At 27.2% G+C, this 21358-nt stretch overlaps 1 protein-coding gene and 1 long non-coding RNA gene across 2 annotated transcripts in view; one reads left to right on the forward strand and one right to left on the reverse strand.

Moving 5' to 3' along the window:
* Positions 1-21358, forward strand: part of LOC145265415 (voltage-dependent T-type calcium channel subunit alpha-1G-like) — a 759315-nt gene that overhangs the window by 678071 nt on the left and 59886 nt on the right. The window contains exon 34 of the mRNA XM_080121247.1: positions 15993-16010. Within this exon, the coding sequence (XP_079977373.1) occupies positions 15993-16010 (18 nt within the window). The remainder of the gene's footprint in view (positions 1-15992; positions 16011-21358) is intronic.
* LOC145265417 (uncharacterized) lies at positions 5805-20401 on the reverse strand. The gene is made up of 3 exons (XR_013864644.1): positions 20249-20401; positions 15974-16139; positions 5805-8417 (listed from the first exon to the last, which is right to left on the reverse strand). It is a non-coding gene; the product is annotated as an uncharacterized LOC145265417 (long non-coding RNA).

The following is a 21358-nucleotide window of genomic DNA, read 5'->3' on the forward strand; positions in this document are numbered from 1 at the left end:
TCTTGTATTAACCTCATTATATTTCACTGGTTACCTTACCTTTGAAAAATAGCAACCTCAAATTATATATATTTTAAATAAATTATATATATATATATATATATATATATATATATATATATATATATATATATATATATATATATATATAATTTATTTAAAATATTTATCATTTATTTCGTATTCTTTTCTATAACAGTGGCCTCCTTTAAAAGCATAAAAAAACATACTCCCAACAACTTTGCTTGATACAGTTTAATTCTAATCGAGATATTTTTTTTTTCAAATTGAATACTTAAAGGTTCCAAAATCACGTTTGAAGAAATGGCTGCGGTTGTCATTTTTTATAAGAATGAATAAATAAATTTCTGACACGATTTTCGACACTCGAAAATGATTGTCAAGTTTTTAACTTAGCAGAGGTAAATTAACTATGGGTTAAAATTAAAGTCGAGCATCATAGTTCATTGTGTTCTTTAAGTTTAAAATATGAATAAAATATAATAATCTGCGTTGTCGTATAAACTTTGAATTTAACCAGAAATCAATTTCGAATTTATATTTTAAGTTTTCAAAACAACTTTCAGAATTCCGTTGTCACAAAGAAATCGTATTTTTAAAATCATAATTATGAAAAATAAATAAAATAAAATAAATAAAAATTAAAAAAAAACGCTTGACATAATGTTTATGTCATAAACTTTGACATCATAAATATTTTTGAAGTCTTTGACATCATAAATATTTTTGAAGTCTTTGAAAAATACCCATGCAAAAATCGTTGTTTTTTTTCTTGGGCCTGACATATTCAGATTCCTTTTACTTTTATAAATTCACAGCAACTGTATACATGTACATGTATATTTTAACATTGTAAAATTATGAACCCCTTTTTTAAATCTTGAATATTAAATGTGTAAAAAAACACCAAATTCTTAATTATTCATATAAAACAGTCGCTTATACAACTTAAAAGTTGTATAAGTGACTATTTTCTCATATAATTAAGAATTTGGTGTTTTTTTACACATTTAATATTCAAGATTTAAAAAAGGGGTTCATAATCTTACAATGAGTTAAGAAATTTACAATCTTACAATGAGTTAATTCAAAAATAATTTCTGGTTAGAATTACAGTGAGAAACTAAAGTCAATTATCGGTTATTTTTTATTTTATTTTATTTATTTTTTTACTCCTAAAAGCAACGGCAACAGTATTGTTCGAAAGCGTCATTATTCCTATAGAAATGTTTTTCTTTTACAACCATTGGTTTTGATCTGTGAGTGACATAATTCCATAGGAAAAAAGATGTCATACGAATAGAAACTAGGTTAGACCATTGACCAATCGTTAAAGCTTATTTGCACTTAGTTTTTCACTTCAGTGTTCGCTAATGTCCTGTCGTCTCTTTCTTCTGTGTCAACTTGGTATCAAAATGATAAATACTACGATAACTATTTGACAAATTTGTCTACAACAATTCATCTGCAAATACAATATGTTTACAACTATTCATCTACAAATATAATTTGCCTACAACAATTTATCTAAATATACAATTTGTCTACAGTTCATCTAAAAATACATTTTTCTACAACAATTTCTCTACAAATAAAATTTGCCTACAACAATTTATCTAAAAGTCTGTAACAGTTCATCTACAAATGCAATTCAATTATGAGTTCATTTGACTGAGGAGTTGGAAATTAAACGAACTCTTTTTCCAAATCCACTATAATCAAAGGCGATATTTCCAACAATATGTAAATCAACATTTTAAAATATATTTCTTCATTTCTACATATTTTCGTACAAATATAATTTTTTTCGGATTTTTTAAATATATTTTTTATGAATGCTCTCCCCCGTCCCAAAAAATAGATGGATTGATTTCACATGTGTTTTATCGGGGTTTCAGATTTTAAAAACGTAAAAAATTGGATTACTAAATGTTTATAAATTAATCAATTTCCATCTACATTCTCTACGTAATACGCCCCTCTCTCTCTCTCTCTCTCTCTCTCTCTCTCTATATATATATATATATATATATATATATATATATATATATATATATATATATATATATATATATATATATTACTTTAGTTGTAGATCAATTGTATTTGAAATAAACAAAAACAAATTGTTGAAGATGAAATGTATTTGTATAGAAATCGTAGATGAAATGTATTTGTGCACAGAAGGTTGTAGATGAATTGAATCAAGTATCGATTAACTGTTGTAGATAATTTACCGATTATTGAACACTTCAACCCCGTGCTAAATCAGACGATGCTTAACCACTGTAGAAAGCATACTGCCTACAATGTCTTTTGCTTATTATAGCTCGTCATGTCCAATGCAAAAACAAATTTTAACGTAAAGTGTTTTTTTATTCAACAAGTGACCAGAAGTGGACATGGTATCCAATTCTCATCTATTGACCGTAATTTCTTCTCACTTGTAAACCAGCAAATTGGAACCCCAACCCAGCATGCGCTGCTTGTGTCCATGTAACTAAGTCATTAGTATCATATTTTTTTCAAGTTTATTTTTTATGAACATGCTTTTTTTTATATGATATTTCTGTTCATTTTATTTTGGTTGAAAAAGAACAACATTTGACAATTAATTTTGGATTCGACGTTTCGCTAAAGTATCATCAAAAATTTATATTTAAATAAATGTAGGCTGCCAAGTTGTTAACATTGTGTCAGAATTTTCACGTATTTTTTTACTTTTACAAATTTTTACTTTTTCAGGGTTCTATTACAAGACTTTTTTTGTTTTGTTTTGTAATTTATTTTTCAATTTTTGACGTAAAGCTTTCCAATAGCAGATATATAGGCATATTTCTTTAAATATCTAATATATAAAATTAAGATGGTCTATTTTTCAAATTTATATAGCGATAGCATTGCATCCAAGTCGATATTTTTATATTAAATATTCTGATTAACTTGTCGATTTATATAATATATTAGCTTGTATTCCTTACAAAATAAATGAATTTCCAATCGTTTTCATGGATTACATATTTTATCCAACCTGATAATTCTTTTAGTAACATATATTTCTTTATTCACCATTTATTTTCATTCAAAAACAGAGATGATTATCAAATGAAATTGCCTCTATCTATTAAATTCAGTTAATTAAAATAACGGTCTAATTCTGTGATTGAGTTTTTATTTAATTTATATTATGCTTTGTTTTTATACTTAATTAAATTAAATTAAAACACTTATTATTAATGTGATTAACATTTTTGTTAATATAGACATTACAAACTTTATATAAGAGTCGGTATAAAGTCAGAATGACAGTGAGCACGATTGTCTGGGTTATGAATCTCAGGGCGAATGAGTTTGCTATGCATCTACTTATGCTGGTGAGTTGTGAAATAATGAAACAGCTGATTTGGGATTTATATATATATATATATATATATATATATATATATATATATATATATATATATATATATATATATACAGTATAACTTCTATAATTTGAACATCCGCTTCATTCAAATTAGAGGATGCTGTTCAAGTTTCGTGATAAAAAAATGTGCTGCAGTTAACTTTAATTTTCTAAGAATTAAGAAATAGTAAATGGAATCATTGCTATATGATACTTCAAGTATATATTAAGTTGAGTTTACGATATATTGCAAGTAAGAATTGTTAAATATTATTTACCAGGAACAAAAACATTGAAAATAAATTAAATCTACTCTTACTTGTTAGGTATTTATTACCTAAGTTATCATCTACAGAAATCATATATTTATGTAAAATATATATATTTTTTATTTATTCATTGAATGAGTCTCATTGCAGTTTATATTTTCATCAACTGGGCTCTCGGGCGCTGCCATTGTATTCCGTAAGCGATCATGAAAATCTACAATTTCTTGGTTCTGTAGCTTCTTTATGATTATATCTTTTCGGGGTAACATTGCTTGCAAAAAATAGTTGTCACTAAAGTAAGGACTTTTTTCTAGAAATTTTATAACTGTCTCCATAGACTTTTCTGCATCATCCTATGATATTGCTTCATCAGAGTGTTCGTGGTTATTTACATTAGGGTCAAGAGAATGGGAGCTGTCGCTATTTTCATCACCATTACTGCCTTCAGGATATTGATCAGTAGCTTCCTCATCTTGTTGTACCCATATTTCAACATCATTTGCATTAAGTGATTTAAGAACAGCGTGTTTGGTCGGTAACCGTTTGGTTTCAAGAATTTCTTCTCTGATTCTTTCAGTTCAGAAGCCTTTGGCGCTGGGCATAATTTACCACATGCTTTTGTTAATTGCTCGAACTTGATTCCATGCACTTGCGAGAGAAAATATGGCATCTTTGATAATAAAATGGCGCTGAAAATCGCTTATACTCACGGTACTATTTATCATATTCATCATTTCTGTAGAAACATTTTAAGTTCCAAATAATCCCTAGGTTGGATGAGAGAAGTCACATTAGGTGGTAAGTAGCACACAAAAATATTCCCGCATGATGACACTAGTTCTGACTCAGGAGGATGTGCTCTACAATTGTCCAACAGAAGCAAGCACTTTGAATCAGGTTTACCTAATTCAAGAAAACGCCTCTGGACAACTGGCACACATTCTTGCAAAAAAACATTTTTTAAACAACTGTTGATTCATCCATCCATTTTGTGAAGAATAATAGGATACTGGCAAAGGCGAAACTCCTTTCAATGCTCGAGAACACTTTGATTTGCCGATGACAAGAAACTTAACTTTATGGGTTCCAGAAGCATTAGCATATACCATTACTGTTAGTCTTTCTTTATTTAATTTGAATCCTTTTCTTTTCTGCTCCTCAGATTCAGTTAATGTTTTTGTAAGTAAGCACTTCCAATTTACGGCACTTTCATCAGCGTTGTAAACATCCTCTGGTATTAAACCATAGTCGGCAATTATTGTCTTGAATTTATCACAATAATTTGATGCTACGTGTGTATCAAAAGATCGTTGTTAGCCTGACATTGTTAATTGTCTTATACCGTGTCTACTCTTAAAGTTCCTAAGCCAGCCTTCCCTGAATTTCATATCTTCTGCGATATTCAACTCTTCCTTAAGAGATTTTGCTTTAGCAATTAACATGGGTCCAGCAGATATTGCTACACCTTCATTCCGTTTTGCTACAAATTCAACTTGTTTGGTCTGCGAAGAGTCCTTCTTTTGACATGTCTTTTATTTGGAGAAAAAGGAGCAGCCTTCAATATTTCCTCCTTTTTCTTTTTGATGTAAAACAGTGTACTTCTTCCAATCTTATAATCTCTCAATAATACGCTATTTTCAACTCCAACATCTAATTTTTCTATAATTTGACGTTTTTCGAGTAAAGTCAGTGTCACTTGCTTTCTTTTAGAGTTGCAGGCCATTGTGATGGGTTGTTTTACACTATTTTAAATATAGTAATCTGAAAAAAAAATTTACAGTTAGTGTAAATTAATTATCAATAGCTAATCTACATTAATGACATAGTACCAATATTAAAATTTCTGCGCAATATCTGACTAAACCATGTAAACAGTTTTACTGCAAATCCTCATCAAATATGCTAATACAATTTTAATGACGAGACAGTTCAAGTTTAGAGAAAGTCTAGGTTTAGAATAAGTCCAAATGATAGGCAGTCCAACTTTACAGAAAGTTGAAATTAAAAGATTTTACTGTATGTATGTATATATATATATATATATATATATATATATATATATATATATATATATATATATATATATATATATATATACCAGCAAACAGTTAATAAAACATGTTAAAAAAACACTTTGGAAAAGAGTTAAAAACATATTTAATCTGAAAAGGAAACACTTGATAAGTGGATAGTCCTTAATCCGCAGAGTTTCGAAGAAATACTTTCCTTCTCATCAGAGGGTAGGAATTAGCAAAATGCGAGATCGGATTTTGCATACAAAAGTATTTGATGAAACAACAAGTAAGTCAAAGATCTTACTTGATAACAAAAAAGTGAAGCAGAGGGAATAATGGTGAAGAAAAAGGTGATTACACGTGAATGGATAGTCTGGTGAAAGATAAATAATCCAATGATGGTAAAATCCAAAAATATAACTTCAAGAAAGTTAATTGAATTTCCATTTGCACAAGTAAAATCCAAGGAAATCCCGTAATTGGAAGATGGTCCAAAATAATCCAAAGGCCGAAATCCATGGAATAATTCACAAATATGTACAAGGGAAAAGCGGAAAAATTCCAATAACTAAACAAATAAATAAATTAATTAATAAATAAATAGAAAATAAATAATAAATAAACAATGAATAAATAAATAAAAAAATAAATAAAATATAAAATAAAAAAATAAAAATTATTTAAGGGGAGAAGATGCCCGGTATCTGCAAATTCAGAAGAAAGTAAGTAAATGCATATAGTAAAATATAAGTAAATGTACATACAAGATATGAAAGTGTGGTTAGATTGATATATTAGATAGATAGGAATATTTAAAGACTAAAACAGAAATTGCAGATAAAAAACCGGCCAAGCAAAGAAGAAATAAAGAATTAAAATAAAGGATTATTAAATTATAAAGTATCAAGAAGTATGTAGAAAAAACGATAATGTTAAAGAAAAAATTATATATCTATCTAAAAGATAAAAGTAATTAATAACTATGTAATTTCAAAATTGCCATAATTAAATTTGGACTTATGTTTACAGAAAGAGATCAGTTCATTTTTAGAATTTATTATATTGTTACTTTGAGGGGAAGTAATTATAGTTATAGCTTCGGTTGTGCAGAGGCGACATGACTTAGAGCCTGAAGTATAAGACTTAACTTTTTTATGATGGTCCATTTGATTGAGAAGGGGGTATTATTATAGTTAAGTTTTTTAATTAAAGTGATTAGAGAAGTTCCTTGGTTATTAGTAGAATTATGGTTGTTAAAAGAAGAAATGTGGTTTGATATTCTTTTCTTAATTAATGTTGAAGTAGCGCCAATATATGTATGTACTTTATTAAAAGCTCGAGGTCTGGTATTAATATTAATTTGCTGATTTGTATTAGTTAAATGGTTTCAATTTTGTTCATAATGTTCAACAAATGGTGGGACAATGATTGTATGAGGACTATTTTGGAGGGGATAATAAGTGTAGTTAGTATTAGGATGGCTGTTAGGAGAAATATTATTATTCTCATTAATATTAATATTATTATTATCATTATTGTTAGTTGTATGATTGTAGATGGAGGGGCTGCTCGAGTAGTATATTGGATTAGTAACTATATCAGATGGAGGATGGGAAGAAGGATAACTTGAAGACAAAATATTAGTGTCTGTTATGGGAGGATTGCGTGGGAGCTCAGTAATTGTGCAAGAATATATAACATATTTATGGATGCAATCATTATTGAGTGGGCAAAAATGTTTGTTATTACAATTACAGTTAGTTTTGGGTTTAATTGGGAAAGGGATTTTTTGGGTTGATTTCATTTTTTTGTTATTAGATGTTAAGATTCTTTGTGCTAAATTAGGCATTGTTGAATAAGAAATCCTGATTGAATTTTTATTGAAAATAGAACTATATCTGTGTGGGTATTTGAAAGAGTTTTGTACAATGTTGAAGAATTCCTTAGGTATATTGGTTTTAACATTTAGGCTAAATGGAGGATTAAACCAAATATTTTTCTTTCTCCTGATGTGACTGGGTGGGTTAGAGGTATTGCGATTAGTATTTTGGTTTGGATTATAAATGTAGACTGGTTCATTGTTATTGAAAGCGGCAGATCTTGTTATTTGAACTGGTTTCTTATGAGTCATATTGTGTGTGATTACAGATTTAAGGCGGCCTACAGGAGGAACATAATTGTTGTATTTAATCTTTTCCTTGTGTCCTGAATTCCATAAGGCATTATTGAAGAACGTAGCATTTTGATTAAAAAATTTTTATCAGCAGAAAGAGCAGAAATTCTTCTAGAGACGGATGGTACTATAGATTTTATAATTGAGTTAGGGTGGTTAGAAGATTTATGGATGTACGACGTATCCCAGTCCTACTGGGGATGGTAGAGATGGGTGACGTAACGAAATATATAAAAAAAATAAAGTTTCCCAGGTTCTTTGATAATGCGTTGTTATGGGAATGGGACAACCGTCTCGAAGACAACAATAAAATGAAATGTACTGGACAACAAAATCATATAAGAAATAACGAGGACAAGTATCGTCGAAAAATTAACAAACTTTTATTTATAATTAAAGTTGTCTTTCGTTTTAACTTCCGGTTCCTGCTACCCATTTGATTGGTCCATTTGGTTTAAAAATAGATGTTAGACATGGTCAAACGACAAAAAAGCCCTTCTTAACATGGTGAGGGGGGAGGACTTTCACGTTATCTGAAAGGAAGATAATCATTAATTATTGCATATCATCATAGTTCTGTCTGCAAAACAGAAACCGGAAGTGAAAAACAGTAAACAATTTTAACTATAACCAAGAAACATTATTCACTTACTTTCACTCTGTTCTCATGATCTCATGATAGGTATTTCCAAATTTTTAAACATTAAAAAAAAAATTATTCACATTTTTTAATTTCTCACTTTTTTCAATAGTTCTTGTCCTATTCACAATATAAACATTGTTCACCAACGTTTAGTTTCTTCTAACGATTAGCACTTTTAGATTTTTTTAATTTTCCAAACCAAATTAAAGTGATTTACATTTTCATTATTTTATCCATTTATAAAAATTAATTAATATATACTAATATTTAATATTTTATTGTTTTTTATAAAAATTGGTTAATATATACTAATATTTAATACTTTATTGCTTTTTTTATAAAAATTAGTTGATATATACTAATATTTTATTGTTTTTGTTTTATAAAAATTAGTTGATATATACTAATATTTAATACTTTATTGTTTTTTTTATAAAAATTAGTTAATATATACTAATATTTAATACTTTATTGTTTTTTTATAAAAATTAGTTGATATATACTAATATTTAATATTTTATTATTTTTTTTTTATAAAAATTGGTTAATATATACTAATATTTAATATTTTATTGTTTTTTTTATAAAAATTAGTTAATATATACTAATATTTAATATTTTATTATTTTTTATAAAAATTGATTAATATATACTAATATTTAATACTTTATTGTTTTTTTTATAAAAAATTAGTTGATATATACTAATATTTTATTGTTTTTTTAATAAAAATTAGTTAATATATACTAATATTTAATATTTTATTGATTTTTTAATAAAAATTAGTTAATATATACTAATATTTAATACTTTATTGTTTTTTTTATTACAATTGGTTAATATATACTAATATTTAATACTTTATTGTTTTTTATAAAAATTAGTTGATATATACTAATATTTAATATTTTATTGTTTTTTTATAAAAATTGATTAAGATATACTAATATTTAATATTTTATTGTTTTTGATAAAAATTGATAAATGTATACTAATATTTAATACTTTATTGTTTTTTATTAAAGTTGGTTAATATATACTAATATTTAATACTTTATTGTTTTTTATAAAAATAAGTTGATATATACTAATATTTAATATTTTATTGTTTTTTATAAAAATTGGTTCAGATATACTAATATTAATTATTTTATTGTTCTTTTATAGAATTTGGTTAATATATACTAATATATAATATTTTATTTGTTCTTTATAAAAATTGGTTAAGATATACTTCTGATTCCTATGGATGGCCCTAAGTGACAATATTTAATACTTTATTGTTTTTTTTTAATAAAAATTGGTTAAGATATACTAATATTATATATTTTATGCCAGAAGTAAAAATTAACGTTTATACTTATTATAAGTTTTCATTAATTAATAATTTGATTAGTATATTATATTTCAGTGATGTTTTATGTAAAACAAAGGTTCTGTCATTTGAATATCTTGTGCTTTCAGCATTATTATTATTATTATTATTATTATTAATAATAATAATAATAATAATAATAATAATAATAATCTTTTTGTCTCATGTCTGCGGTTAAACGTTTCATGAATGACTTCCAACATCTCTTGTCTGGTGTCATTTCGCTTGGGCTCAGGTTTTCATTAACTGATCCCCTTCAAAGCATCAATTTCTTAAGTGGCTTACCATGTGACCGCTTTAGAAATGGACGCTTTTTTCTATATTTTTATTTTTATTTAAAGTGTTTTATTATTTTGGCAAAAGTACAAATATACACATTATTAATGTGTAATTGAATTTATATATATATATATATATATATATATATATATATATATATATATATATATATATATATATATATATATATATATATATATTCTATCGTTCAAGCATGTTAATTTTTTTATTTTTAACACGTGAGCATATATAGATAAACAAAATTGAAAGTTATATTTCAATAATTATGTTTTTATTCACCTGTCAAAATCGAAATACTTGATGGACCGTTTCGTTCACACGTGAACGACCATACGTATCTTGAATTCTCCATCAGTGAAACTCCTTAGAAAGCATGCCCATAACATCAGGAAAAAAATTTAAAAATCATAATTCCAAAAATCGTGTCCAGAAACATCAGAAAAACAATAACAACACTCACATTGTTAAAGGATTCGTAAATAAAATTCCAAAACAAAAGCATGCCGTTCCGTTTACTGATTTGATACTGTTTTTTTTTTATATTAACATAGCTACAGAGAAGATATATTAGTTATGATACTGATTTCCGACACCCATAAACAAAAAAATACAAGTAAAAACTAATAAAATGAAAACAATTCTTCGTAATTTTTCTCTATATTGAGGAAGAAGGGTCAGGGTTTAAATAGCATATAACCATTATTTATTTTACACTCCATAAAACTGGCGAAATTTGATTTGAACTTCGAAAATTGATAAAACCGTAAAAAACGACAAAAAATTACAATGGCGGCAAAGTTTTCGAAAAAGAGCTAAATTAAACATTAAAAATATGGGAAAGAAAGTCAGTGAAAATATATATTATACCTTGTAAAAGTGTGTTTGTTTTTTTTCGATCATTATTCAAGTGAAATATAACAATAAAAGTTTTACCTTTAGCTTGAAATATTATGGAAAAAAACATATAGGTGTGTATATCCAAAAAAAAATTAACCCATTTAAGCAAATAACACTCAAAACAATTAACTTCTGATTCCTATGGATGGCCCTAAGTGACAACTTTTCCTTCTTGACAACAATTTATTAGTTTTCAATATCGTATTTGTAGCCTGAAAAAAGTAATATTCAAATTATTTTGTATTAAATTCCTTTTTATTCTAGGAAATATTAACTTTCAATTTCTAAAATTAAGCATTATTAAAATTTTCACTAAATCCTTAAATAAATTTTATCGGAAACTTATTTTCAATTCAAAATTTTTATATGTTGTTGTTGTGGTTGTTGTTGTTGTGGTACTCAGGTCTGATTAGAACACTTTTCCATCACGAATAAATAAAAAAAAGCAAACATGTGAAATAAACTTTGTTTATTTACACAAAAATAACAAGTAAAAAGGAATCATTTTTCAGTGTCCAAAAAGTGTGTCTTGGTAGACAGTTCTTGTAAATGTGAAAGTTATTTAGATTGTTCATTGTATTGAAAGGAAAAAGCAGAGAATGTCCTTTGTTTTCTTAGTGAGAAAACAAGCTTACTTTTCTGATGTGATATGAGAAAGAAAGAGGAAAGTAAATGTTTTTGTGAGCGGCTGAACATCTACTGTGTGTGTGTGTGTGTGTGTGTGTGTGTGTGTGTGTGTGTGTGTGTGTGCTTTGTCATGCTGGCTAGAACAAGTAGCAACGACGACGTTGGTAAGTGAAAAGAGAGGCAGAAAGTACATGTTTTCGACACCCATGGCAAATAATAACAGCAAAAACCTGCATAATAAAATTGATTCATCGTAATTTTTTGCTGTATTCTCAAGAAGAAACATTATAAAAAAATTTTTTTCATGAAACCGGTGAATTTTCAAACAATTCCTTCAAAAGCTAAAAACGAGAAAACTGGAACCAAATGTTATTCTGTGCGTGCATGCGTACATGCGAATAGCAGGTGGGTTTTGTTGTGCTGGCGAGGAAATAGCAACATAAAGACGTTGATGAGAGAAAGTGAAAAAAGAAAAGAACAAAGAGTGAGTGAGAATGAGAAGAGTTCGCTCATCGTTTATATATATTTCGATAGGCTCCCAGGCGAGTTAGGAAAAAGATTCGAAAATTAAGTCCCTCCTTGAGCATTGATTGTATGATTAAAAAGTGCACGTCATTGCCATGTGGTATGCTTTCAACTACGTCCACCAAACAAAACACATTTTAAGCTTTCTTCCCTCGTAGAATTTGCATGGGCGTACTTTTTAAAAATCTTTGCACCTTTGAAATTTATTAATTTCTTTTTTGTTCGCGTAATTGTGTTTTTATTTTAACAAGAAATAAGACATTATTTCGGAAATATTTTGAAATTTCACAGGCAAAAATTTTAAACTAAATAAAAAAAAAATTTAATAAAACTTAAATAATTTTAATATATTTTCAAACTTTTTTTCCGAAAACTTGAGAAAATCCGTATAAATCGGCAACGTTTGTGATTCAAAATTGAATATATTTTATTTCATCATTCCAATATGTTTTAATGTGTAAAAGAAATACTAAAATGTAAATTCCCCTCAAAAAGATCGCTTGCGGGGGTGGGGGACAAAGTTTTAGATTTTTTTTTATATTATTATTATATTTCAGTTTATATATAGTTCACCTTTTTTTTTTTTAGTCTGTAAAATAATAACGAGATTGATTAATTTTCATTTTTGAGAGAATTTAAAAAATGGCATTGTTTTCACTGTTTATGTAGAAATGACATTTGGTTCCAGTTTTCTCGTTTTTAGCTTTTGAAGGAATTGTTTGAAAATTCACCGGTTTCATGGAAAAAAAATGAGATTTTTTTACAATGTTTCTTCTTGAGAATACAGCAAAAATTACGATGAATCAATTATACAGGTTTTTGCTGTTATTATTTGTCATGGGTGTCGAAAATTTCGCCTTTATTAGTAAGATATCTTACTTAAATATCAGGCCATCAAACAATTTTACTTAAATATCAGGCCATCAAACAATTTTACTTAAATATCAGGCCATCAAACAATTTTACTTAAATATCAGGCCATCAAACAATTTTACTTAAATATCAGGCTATCAAACAATTTTACTTAAATATCAGGCCATCAAACAATTTTACTTGAATATCAGGCCATCAAACAATTTTACTTAAATATCAGGCCATCAAACAATTTTACTTAAATATCAGGCTATCAAACAATTTTACTTAAATATCAGGCCATCAAACAATTTTACTTGAATATCAGGCCATCAAACAATTTTACTTAAATATCAGGCCATCAAACAATTTTACTTAAATATCAGGCTATCAAACAATTTTACTTAAATATCAGGCCATCAAACAATTTTACTTAAATATCAGGCTATCAAACAATTTTACTTAAATATCAGGCCATCAAACAATTTTACTTGAATATCAGGCCATCAAACAATTTTACTTTAATATCAGGCCATCAAACAATTTTACTTGAATATCAGGCCATTAAACAATTTTACTTGAATATCAGGTCGTCAAAAAATTTACTTAAATATTAGGTTGTCAAAAAGCATTTTACTAAAATATTATGTCGTAAAAAAGTGGTAAATGTGCAGTTTAGCGACGTAAATTATTTGACAGACACAAAAAAATTATAAATACTATCTATTTTTAGTACTTGTACAATTTAATGAAGGCATTAAAAAATGAAAATATTGAGAAAAAAAAAATGATAATGCACATACTCGTTATGGAATAAAGTTTTCATATAAAAAAATCACTTAATTTGATCAAGTAGCTTTTTTCGAGAGGAAAATCAAATTTTAATGAGATTGATCGCGTAACGTACATTTTCATTTTTCGATTACGAGGAGGGAGCGCCAGGATGGAGTACTGCTGCCACATCTGGGCAGGAGCTGCTAAAAACAGCCTATCCTGCCTTGACAGAGTACAAAATAGACTTCATGGTTTAGTGGGGATGCCCTTTTCTCTTCCCTGCAACCTCTCTCCCACAGAAGAGACGTTGCGAGCCTATCTTTGCTTTATCGTTATTTCCATGGCAGGTGCTCGTCTGAGCTCCAATCCCTCGTCCCCCCCCCTCACCAATCTTTCACAAGAAACACCCGTCTGGCTGAAACTACTGTCAATAATTTTCCCCACTCTTTGTCTGTGCCTAAATCCAAACGTAGATTCCATGAGCAAAGCTTCTTTCTTAGAACTGCACGCCAGTGGAACTCTCTGCCGCTTGCCTGTTTCCCACCTGACTACAACTTGGACGTCTTCAAGTCCAACATAAACAAACTCCTGATAAACCGCCCCCTTAAGTAAGACACTATCAAAACCCCCAATACTAATGATTACTACAATACTATCTCATTGATTACTGTACACGCAATAACCCTCATCCCTGAGTGGCCTTCGGGCCTTGATAAGTGGTGATCCCCATGTAAAAAAAAAAAAAAAAGATAACTTCAATCATCACTTTAATTTTGTCAATATTCGACGAGATTATTTTGAAATATGGGCAGAAAAAAATACATAGATAAATATTTTAGTTTTTTTTCACTTATTTTAAAGAGTTTATTTGTTCTTTTTTAATCCTCTTTGTTTTTGGTTCTTTGTTAATCAATTTTTCGTTTAAAGGCACCTCCCCCTCCTCCTCCTCCTCCTCCTCCTGCAAATAGGCAAATGGCGACGATACAATCGATCTCGTCAAAATTTGATTTTCCTATGTAAAAAAAAAAATACTTGATCAGATTTAGCCATAAAAAGTCAATCTGTCAAACCTTAGAAAGGCTAACTTTTAAAAGCAATATGGCGTCCTTGAATGTCGTACATTTAAAAAATAAAAATGATGAAAAAAATAATAAAAATGAATTTTTTCTGGTTTTATTTCAGCCTTGGTGTCTAATAATGTGTTATATATATATATATATATATATATAAAATAGTTTTTATAATTTGTTGTCTGTCAAATAATTTACGCCGCTAAACTACACATTTACTACATTTAGACCCATTCCTGGCCCCATCCTTTACTTATAAATTCACCAAAAATCAGGAAATTAACCAATTTTAATGAAATTTTCAGTGTTTATCAAATAATGATCACGGAATAAACCCAGTCACATGACTAATCACATGACACGTCGGTAAAGAAATGGACAGTAAAGTTAAGTTACAATAAAGTAGAACGTTATAACGAGAAAGTGAACCCCCTTCTTAAAAGTCATTAGATTTTTTTTTCTGTTAATATTATACTTAAGAATGTAATCCATAATAATCGTCTGAAAATTTTTTAAAAAGGTGAAACACATGCATTTTTAGTGGGTGGGCACCCTCGTACATGTCCGCCAAGGCGAGGTTACTCGAATTTAACTTATTTATTTATAAATGCTCAAGAGTTTTAAAAAAATTAACATCTATTAAGCTTAAATCCTGAATATCTGATTAAAAGTGAAAAATATTTTTAAAAATAAACAAAATAAAAAAGTGAAAAATATTTTTAAAAATAAACAAAATAAAAAAGTGAAAAATATTTTTAAAAATAAACAAAATAAAAAAGTGAAAAATATTTTTAAAAATAAACAAAATAAAAAACGGGAAAAATATTTTTAAAAATAAACAAAATAAAAAAATGAAAAATATCTAAAAAAAAAAAAAAAAATTATTTTGAAAATAACTGTTGGAAGCTCCAATTCTTTATATGCTGTCCCAAAACTAACCATCTATTTTAATAATTTTCAAAATAGAGGGTTAATTTTGGTACACCTTGTATATATGTGTGCGTGTGTAAATATATATTTGTGCACCTTTGTATTTCTATTCCAGATGTCCCGTGCTGCTAAGGTGTTGCTTCTCAGTCGGCTGTTTCATTTTGTTCAGCATGACTGTCTCTTCTGCCACAATGCTGCTGCCGCCGCTGTCCATTATCCTTACCTTTTGTTTCGTTTTGGACCATATTTCCATCAAGCACCCCTTATTAATGAAAACATAATGTTCAGAACAACGCATGTTTAGCGCATATCATTTAAAGTAAAACAATTTCATGGATCGTAAAAATGTTTTTTTTTTAATTTAGTTATTTTTTAAATGGTACTTTTTATCAAAAAGACATATTTATACAAGGTAAAGTAGGAAACAAGATAAAATGAATCTATTTGCAACATATTTGAATAGAATGGGTTAAACATGACACCATATTTGATGTTATCTCTCTCTCCATCTCTCTCTCTCTCTTTCTCTCTCTCTCTCTCTCTCTCTCTCTCTCTATATATATATATATATATATATATATATATATACTATTAAAGATTTTAATCATTTTACAAACTTTATTCCAAATACAGAGGTAGCCAATAGTAATCAAATCGTTTACGGCTGTTTCCAGATTATGCTTATTTTCGGTGATACAATATAGTACAAAATTTCTTTACTCTGATGTAAAAATAAGTTGTTTTCTTTCTGTAGAAAGTTGCTTTTATGACGGAATGAAATTTAGCGCGTGGCGTACTTTTTGGCGAGCTGACGTGCTGGCGTGCCAAAAAAGAATTACCGTATATAAACTGTACATAGGGCCAGAAAAAAAACATTGGTACCAATGTTTTTTTCTGGCCTCCTGTGCAGTTTTTAAATAAAGAAATATTAACCTCTTATATTGAAAATGTTTTTTCTTTATAATCGAGCACTGGAATTCTTTCCCAGAAACAGTGAACAAACATTTAAACAACAAAATGATTACTTTGTATTGAATGATTTGTTTTACACAAAATTTGAGCTGATTGATGGAAACATGATCTTTTTTATTTATCTCCTGTTGTTATTGTATTCACGTTTGCATGCCAGCTAGAGTAAATGCGCATTAATGTCTATCAGTTTCGTCTGCTTCTTTTTTGTGATTATTAATATCTTCTTGCAGATCACGAGGGGACAAACCCCCTTAAAACACAGTTGTTTTAGAAATTTCATGTTCGAATGTTCAATTCATATTTTTGTGCTTGTTAATTTTGTTGTACTTACGTTTCTTACAGCCAACTTTAGCATGGAACCAAAAATATCAATTTTTATTTCTGATTAGTTATTTTAAACAAACGACACAAAAGGCTTATAATTGTTAAAAGAAAAATTAAATTGTTCTAAATACTTAATAATTTATTTATCTGATAATTATTTCATTGAAATAGTAATAACGTGTCTCATATTAGAATTAGTCAGTCATGTCCCAAAATTCAGTAAGCAAAGTTAAGATGCCGGGAGTGGACACGGTTTACCTAAATATAGAATGGAAGTCAGTAAACATGAAACAAAATACGAAACCATATGGAAATAATTTATTTAAAAAGAATCATTTTTAGTTTTAACACTTCTTGTGCTATCATGAAACAATAGAAATAATAAACTTTCATTTTTTTACATTTCTATAAATGATGTGTTTTGAAATAATATATTTGTTGTTCACAAGTTTTATTCATAGAATTTTGTCATAAATAATGTATGAAATTTTTTATTAACTGTTCTTATTTTAAACATTTGTATAAAACGGTTTCTTAAAATGAATAAATGGAATTTTGTCATAAATATTGTATGAAAGTTTTTTATAAACACTTCCTGCGTTATAAAAAAGTTTTGATTTCATAATTCAATTGAAGCTACTTTGTTTTATGATGCATTATTTATGACAAAATTAGGTGATAAAATTTTTAAAATTTAAATTATTTGCATATGAATATATTTTAAATATTTAGAAATTCATTTATAGAAATGTCAACTATGAAAGTTTAAATTACTTTTTTTGAAATACAATATTTCCATATGAATATATTTTAAATATTAAATAAAATATTTATACAAATGTAAAAAAAAATAAAAGTTTAGTATTATTTTTTAGTGATAAAAAATAAGTGATTCCCATATGGTTTCGTTTTTCGTTTAATGCTTAGTGACTTCCATTCTATATTTAGATAAACCGAGTCGACTTCCGATATCTTAACTTTGCACGCTGAATTTTGAACATAACCAATTAATCCATACTGTCTCATCCATTTTAGTGTTTAGCATTTAGAGTTAACCCTCGAAACGGTAGAAATGCTAAACACTAAAATGGATGACAAAGAGAATGTTTAAAAAAAAATAAAACAAAAGATCTGCTGCTGGAATTACTTCTTTGCTAATTTTCTGAAAAATTCTGCCAAACTCTAAAGTAGACGAAAATGATGAGAGACTGCTTTCTTATAAACATCGATCATTTATTTCTGAATTCAAAACCGGAAGCTGTCAATAAGTAGACTGTTTCTGTTTTACTTAAGCTAAAGATAAGTACATTTCCAAGCAAATGGTTACAGATGTGTTTTTTAAATATCCAACCCATATCGTTAAAGTAAAGTGGTCGACTATAGTTAAGGATGTCGCAAAGGCTCCCTTTTCATTAGCTACAATAGAGGGAAGAGCGCCAATTCTTTCCCAGGATTACTCCACTTACCCATTGGTTCTTATTTTATATTGGTGACCTCAAGTGCTATTTTTTGAATGTTTGGTATGACTCGACCTAGGATCGAACCCCGGTCACTCAACTCATTAACAAGCACTCTAACCATTAAGTCAGATAACTCACATATTATTGCATATTCTTTATATTTTGAAGATTTGAAGATTTTAATATCGAATTTAAAAAAAAAAAAAAAAAAAAAAAAAACGTTGTTTAACAGCGAAAAATTTGAATGAAAAATGGAAATGGACAAATGAAATAAATAAATAAAATTGTTTTGGCCCTCTTGCACTGTCGTCTTACACCGGTTGAAAGAATGCCATTGATTGGATAGCGAAATTATGACGTCATTTTATAAATAAAATGGAATAATGAAATTGACAATATTAGAAAACAGAATTTTTTTTTAATAAACGATTTTTATGAATGCAGGGATTTTTAAAACAATTTTTTAACGCAATTTTATAAATAGAATAATTAGAAATGATAAAAAGAAATGATATTGCAATTGACAATATTAGAAAACAGATTTTGTTTGTACTTCACGGGGAAATGTGGAGTCTGCATATACGTTTTTTTTGTTTTTAATGGATGCTCCTTGAGAGCGCATGAACAAAAGGTTTTCATTTTATAAATAAATACATACATGATTAAAAAAAAAAAAAAAAAAAAAAGGTTTATGAGATATACATGAAGAAAGTGCAAAAACTGTTTGTGCATTTCAAGGAGCAGCCATAGGTGTGTCAGAATTTTGGGTGAATTTTTGACACCCCTAACACAAAACTGCGAATAAAATATAAAAAACTCGTAATTTCTCTTTTTAAAGTGGGTTGTTTATTTTCTTTATGGAACATACTTCCAAAATAAACTATTAAAGTTGTTTAAAAAATATTAGAAATATTATTTCTTAAAAAAAACAATGTTTACAAAGTGCCTGCGCGCGTTCATGCAGCCATTATTTTACGTAATGAAATCAACTGAATTTTACGAGTTAAATTGTTTTCAATTTTTAAAATTTAAAAATCTATCAAAAATTTTCTAAGGGTTCAATTTTTACGATATTTTCAGCTTCAATGTGAATTTTTGTGCTCTTTCCAATAAACCGAATATAATATTCTAGACAAGCGTTTTTTTTTAATCCCCCCCCCATTTTGAAATGTCTATTAAAATGGAAATAATTAATTTTCTCACCTCAAATTTACATATCACAAATTGAAGATAAAAGATCAATAAATAAAATAAGCTAATTTAAAACAAAAAAAGAACAGTTATTTGCAAATTTACCTGCAAAGCCCAAAGTTTAAAACCATTTTTTTTAAACAATGTTGAATTTTTTTGGGGGGGGGGGTAAGTGAAACCTTATAATCTTGTTATATTGTCCAGAAATTTTCGTAGAATTACGACAATTTTTTCTATTTCATTCAACGTTTTGTTTTTTTAAGATATTTAAAAAAAAAAAATTCACTTCATAAAGAAGAAATAAAATATATTAAATCAAAAACTCATGTATTTCTTAGAGAGAAGAAAAGAAATAAAAAATTCGTCGAGTGTTTTTTTTTTAAGGCAAAAACTGATAAGTAAAATGTGATTATTTTTTACATACGGTGACACATTATTTCTTCCCGTCATTATTCCATTTTATGACGTCACAATGACGTCATAATTTCGCTATCCAATCAATGGCATTCTTTCAACCGGTGTAAGACGACTGCTGTTACTTTTTTTCTTATTATTCTAGTTTCCTTAAAGTGCAAGAGGGCCCATTGTTTTTTTGTTTTATATATATATATATATATATATATATATATATATATATATATATATATATATATATATATATATATATATATATATATATATATATATATATATATATTTATCTTGTCGGGTTGAATTTCGTTATAGTTATAAAACTTGATCTGAAATAAATATTGAACTATTCACAAAAGATTGAGTTTAGTTTCAAAGAGTATTTGAGGAAATAATTTTACCATTTTTTAAAATAAAATTTACTAAGAAATACAATTACCTTTACTTATAAATGATTATCAAAAATAAATTAATTCTTAAATATTTTTATTTCTCCACTATTTTGATAAAATTCGGAATGCGGAATAAAAGAAATGAATAAAATTAAAACATAATGTTAATGTATAAAGCGTCCTAAATCAGAATAATATCCATTTTTTCTTCATTTTTTTATGCCAAACAATTACACAGAAACAAATCACTATGTCTCACCAATTGTATCGATTCGATCGAGTGGCGGTTCACAGTTTATAGAGGGACTATTTCAGAAAATTTTATTAGATTTAAATTTTCATTTTCTTAATCTATTTTTTTAACAATTTTTTTCGGATAAATGTTAAAATAAAAAATATATTCATAAACAAAAACAAAAAGGAAAAAAAGTTAAAATAGTCAAGTTTTGAAAAGTTGATAAAAAAATTAAAAACAAAACAAATTAGATTTTATGAATATATATATATATATATATATATATATATAAATATATATATATATATATATATATATATATATATATATATATATATATATATATATATATATATATATATATATATATATATATATATATTTGCAAAACGAATAGAAGGTGTTGCAGCTTTACAATACTTTCAGGCGAGTCGCCACTGATTCAATCTATAAAAATTTGAGCACTCATGTATTACTATTTTTTGACCATTTTTTT

This window comes from Euprymna scolopes, chromosome 40 (genome assembly GCF_053919585.1).
Source record: "Euprymna scolopes isolate OS-2025 chromosome 40, ASM5391958v1, whole genome shotgun sequence".
In the NCBI taxonomy this organism is placed as follows: domain Eukaryota; kingdom Metazoa; phylum Mollusca; class Cephalopoda; order Sepiida; family Sepiolidae; genus Euprymna; species Euprymna scolopes.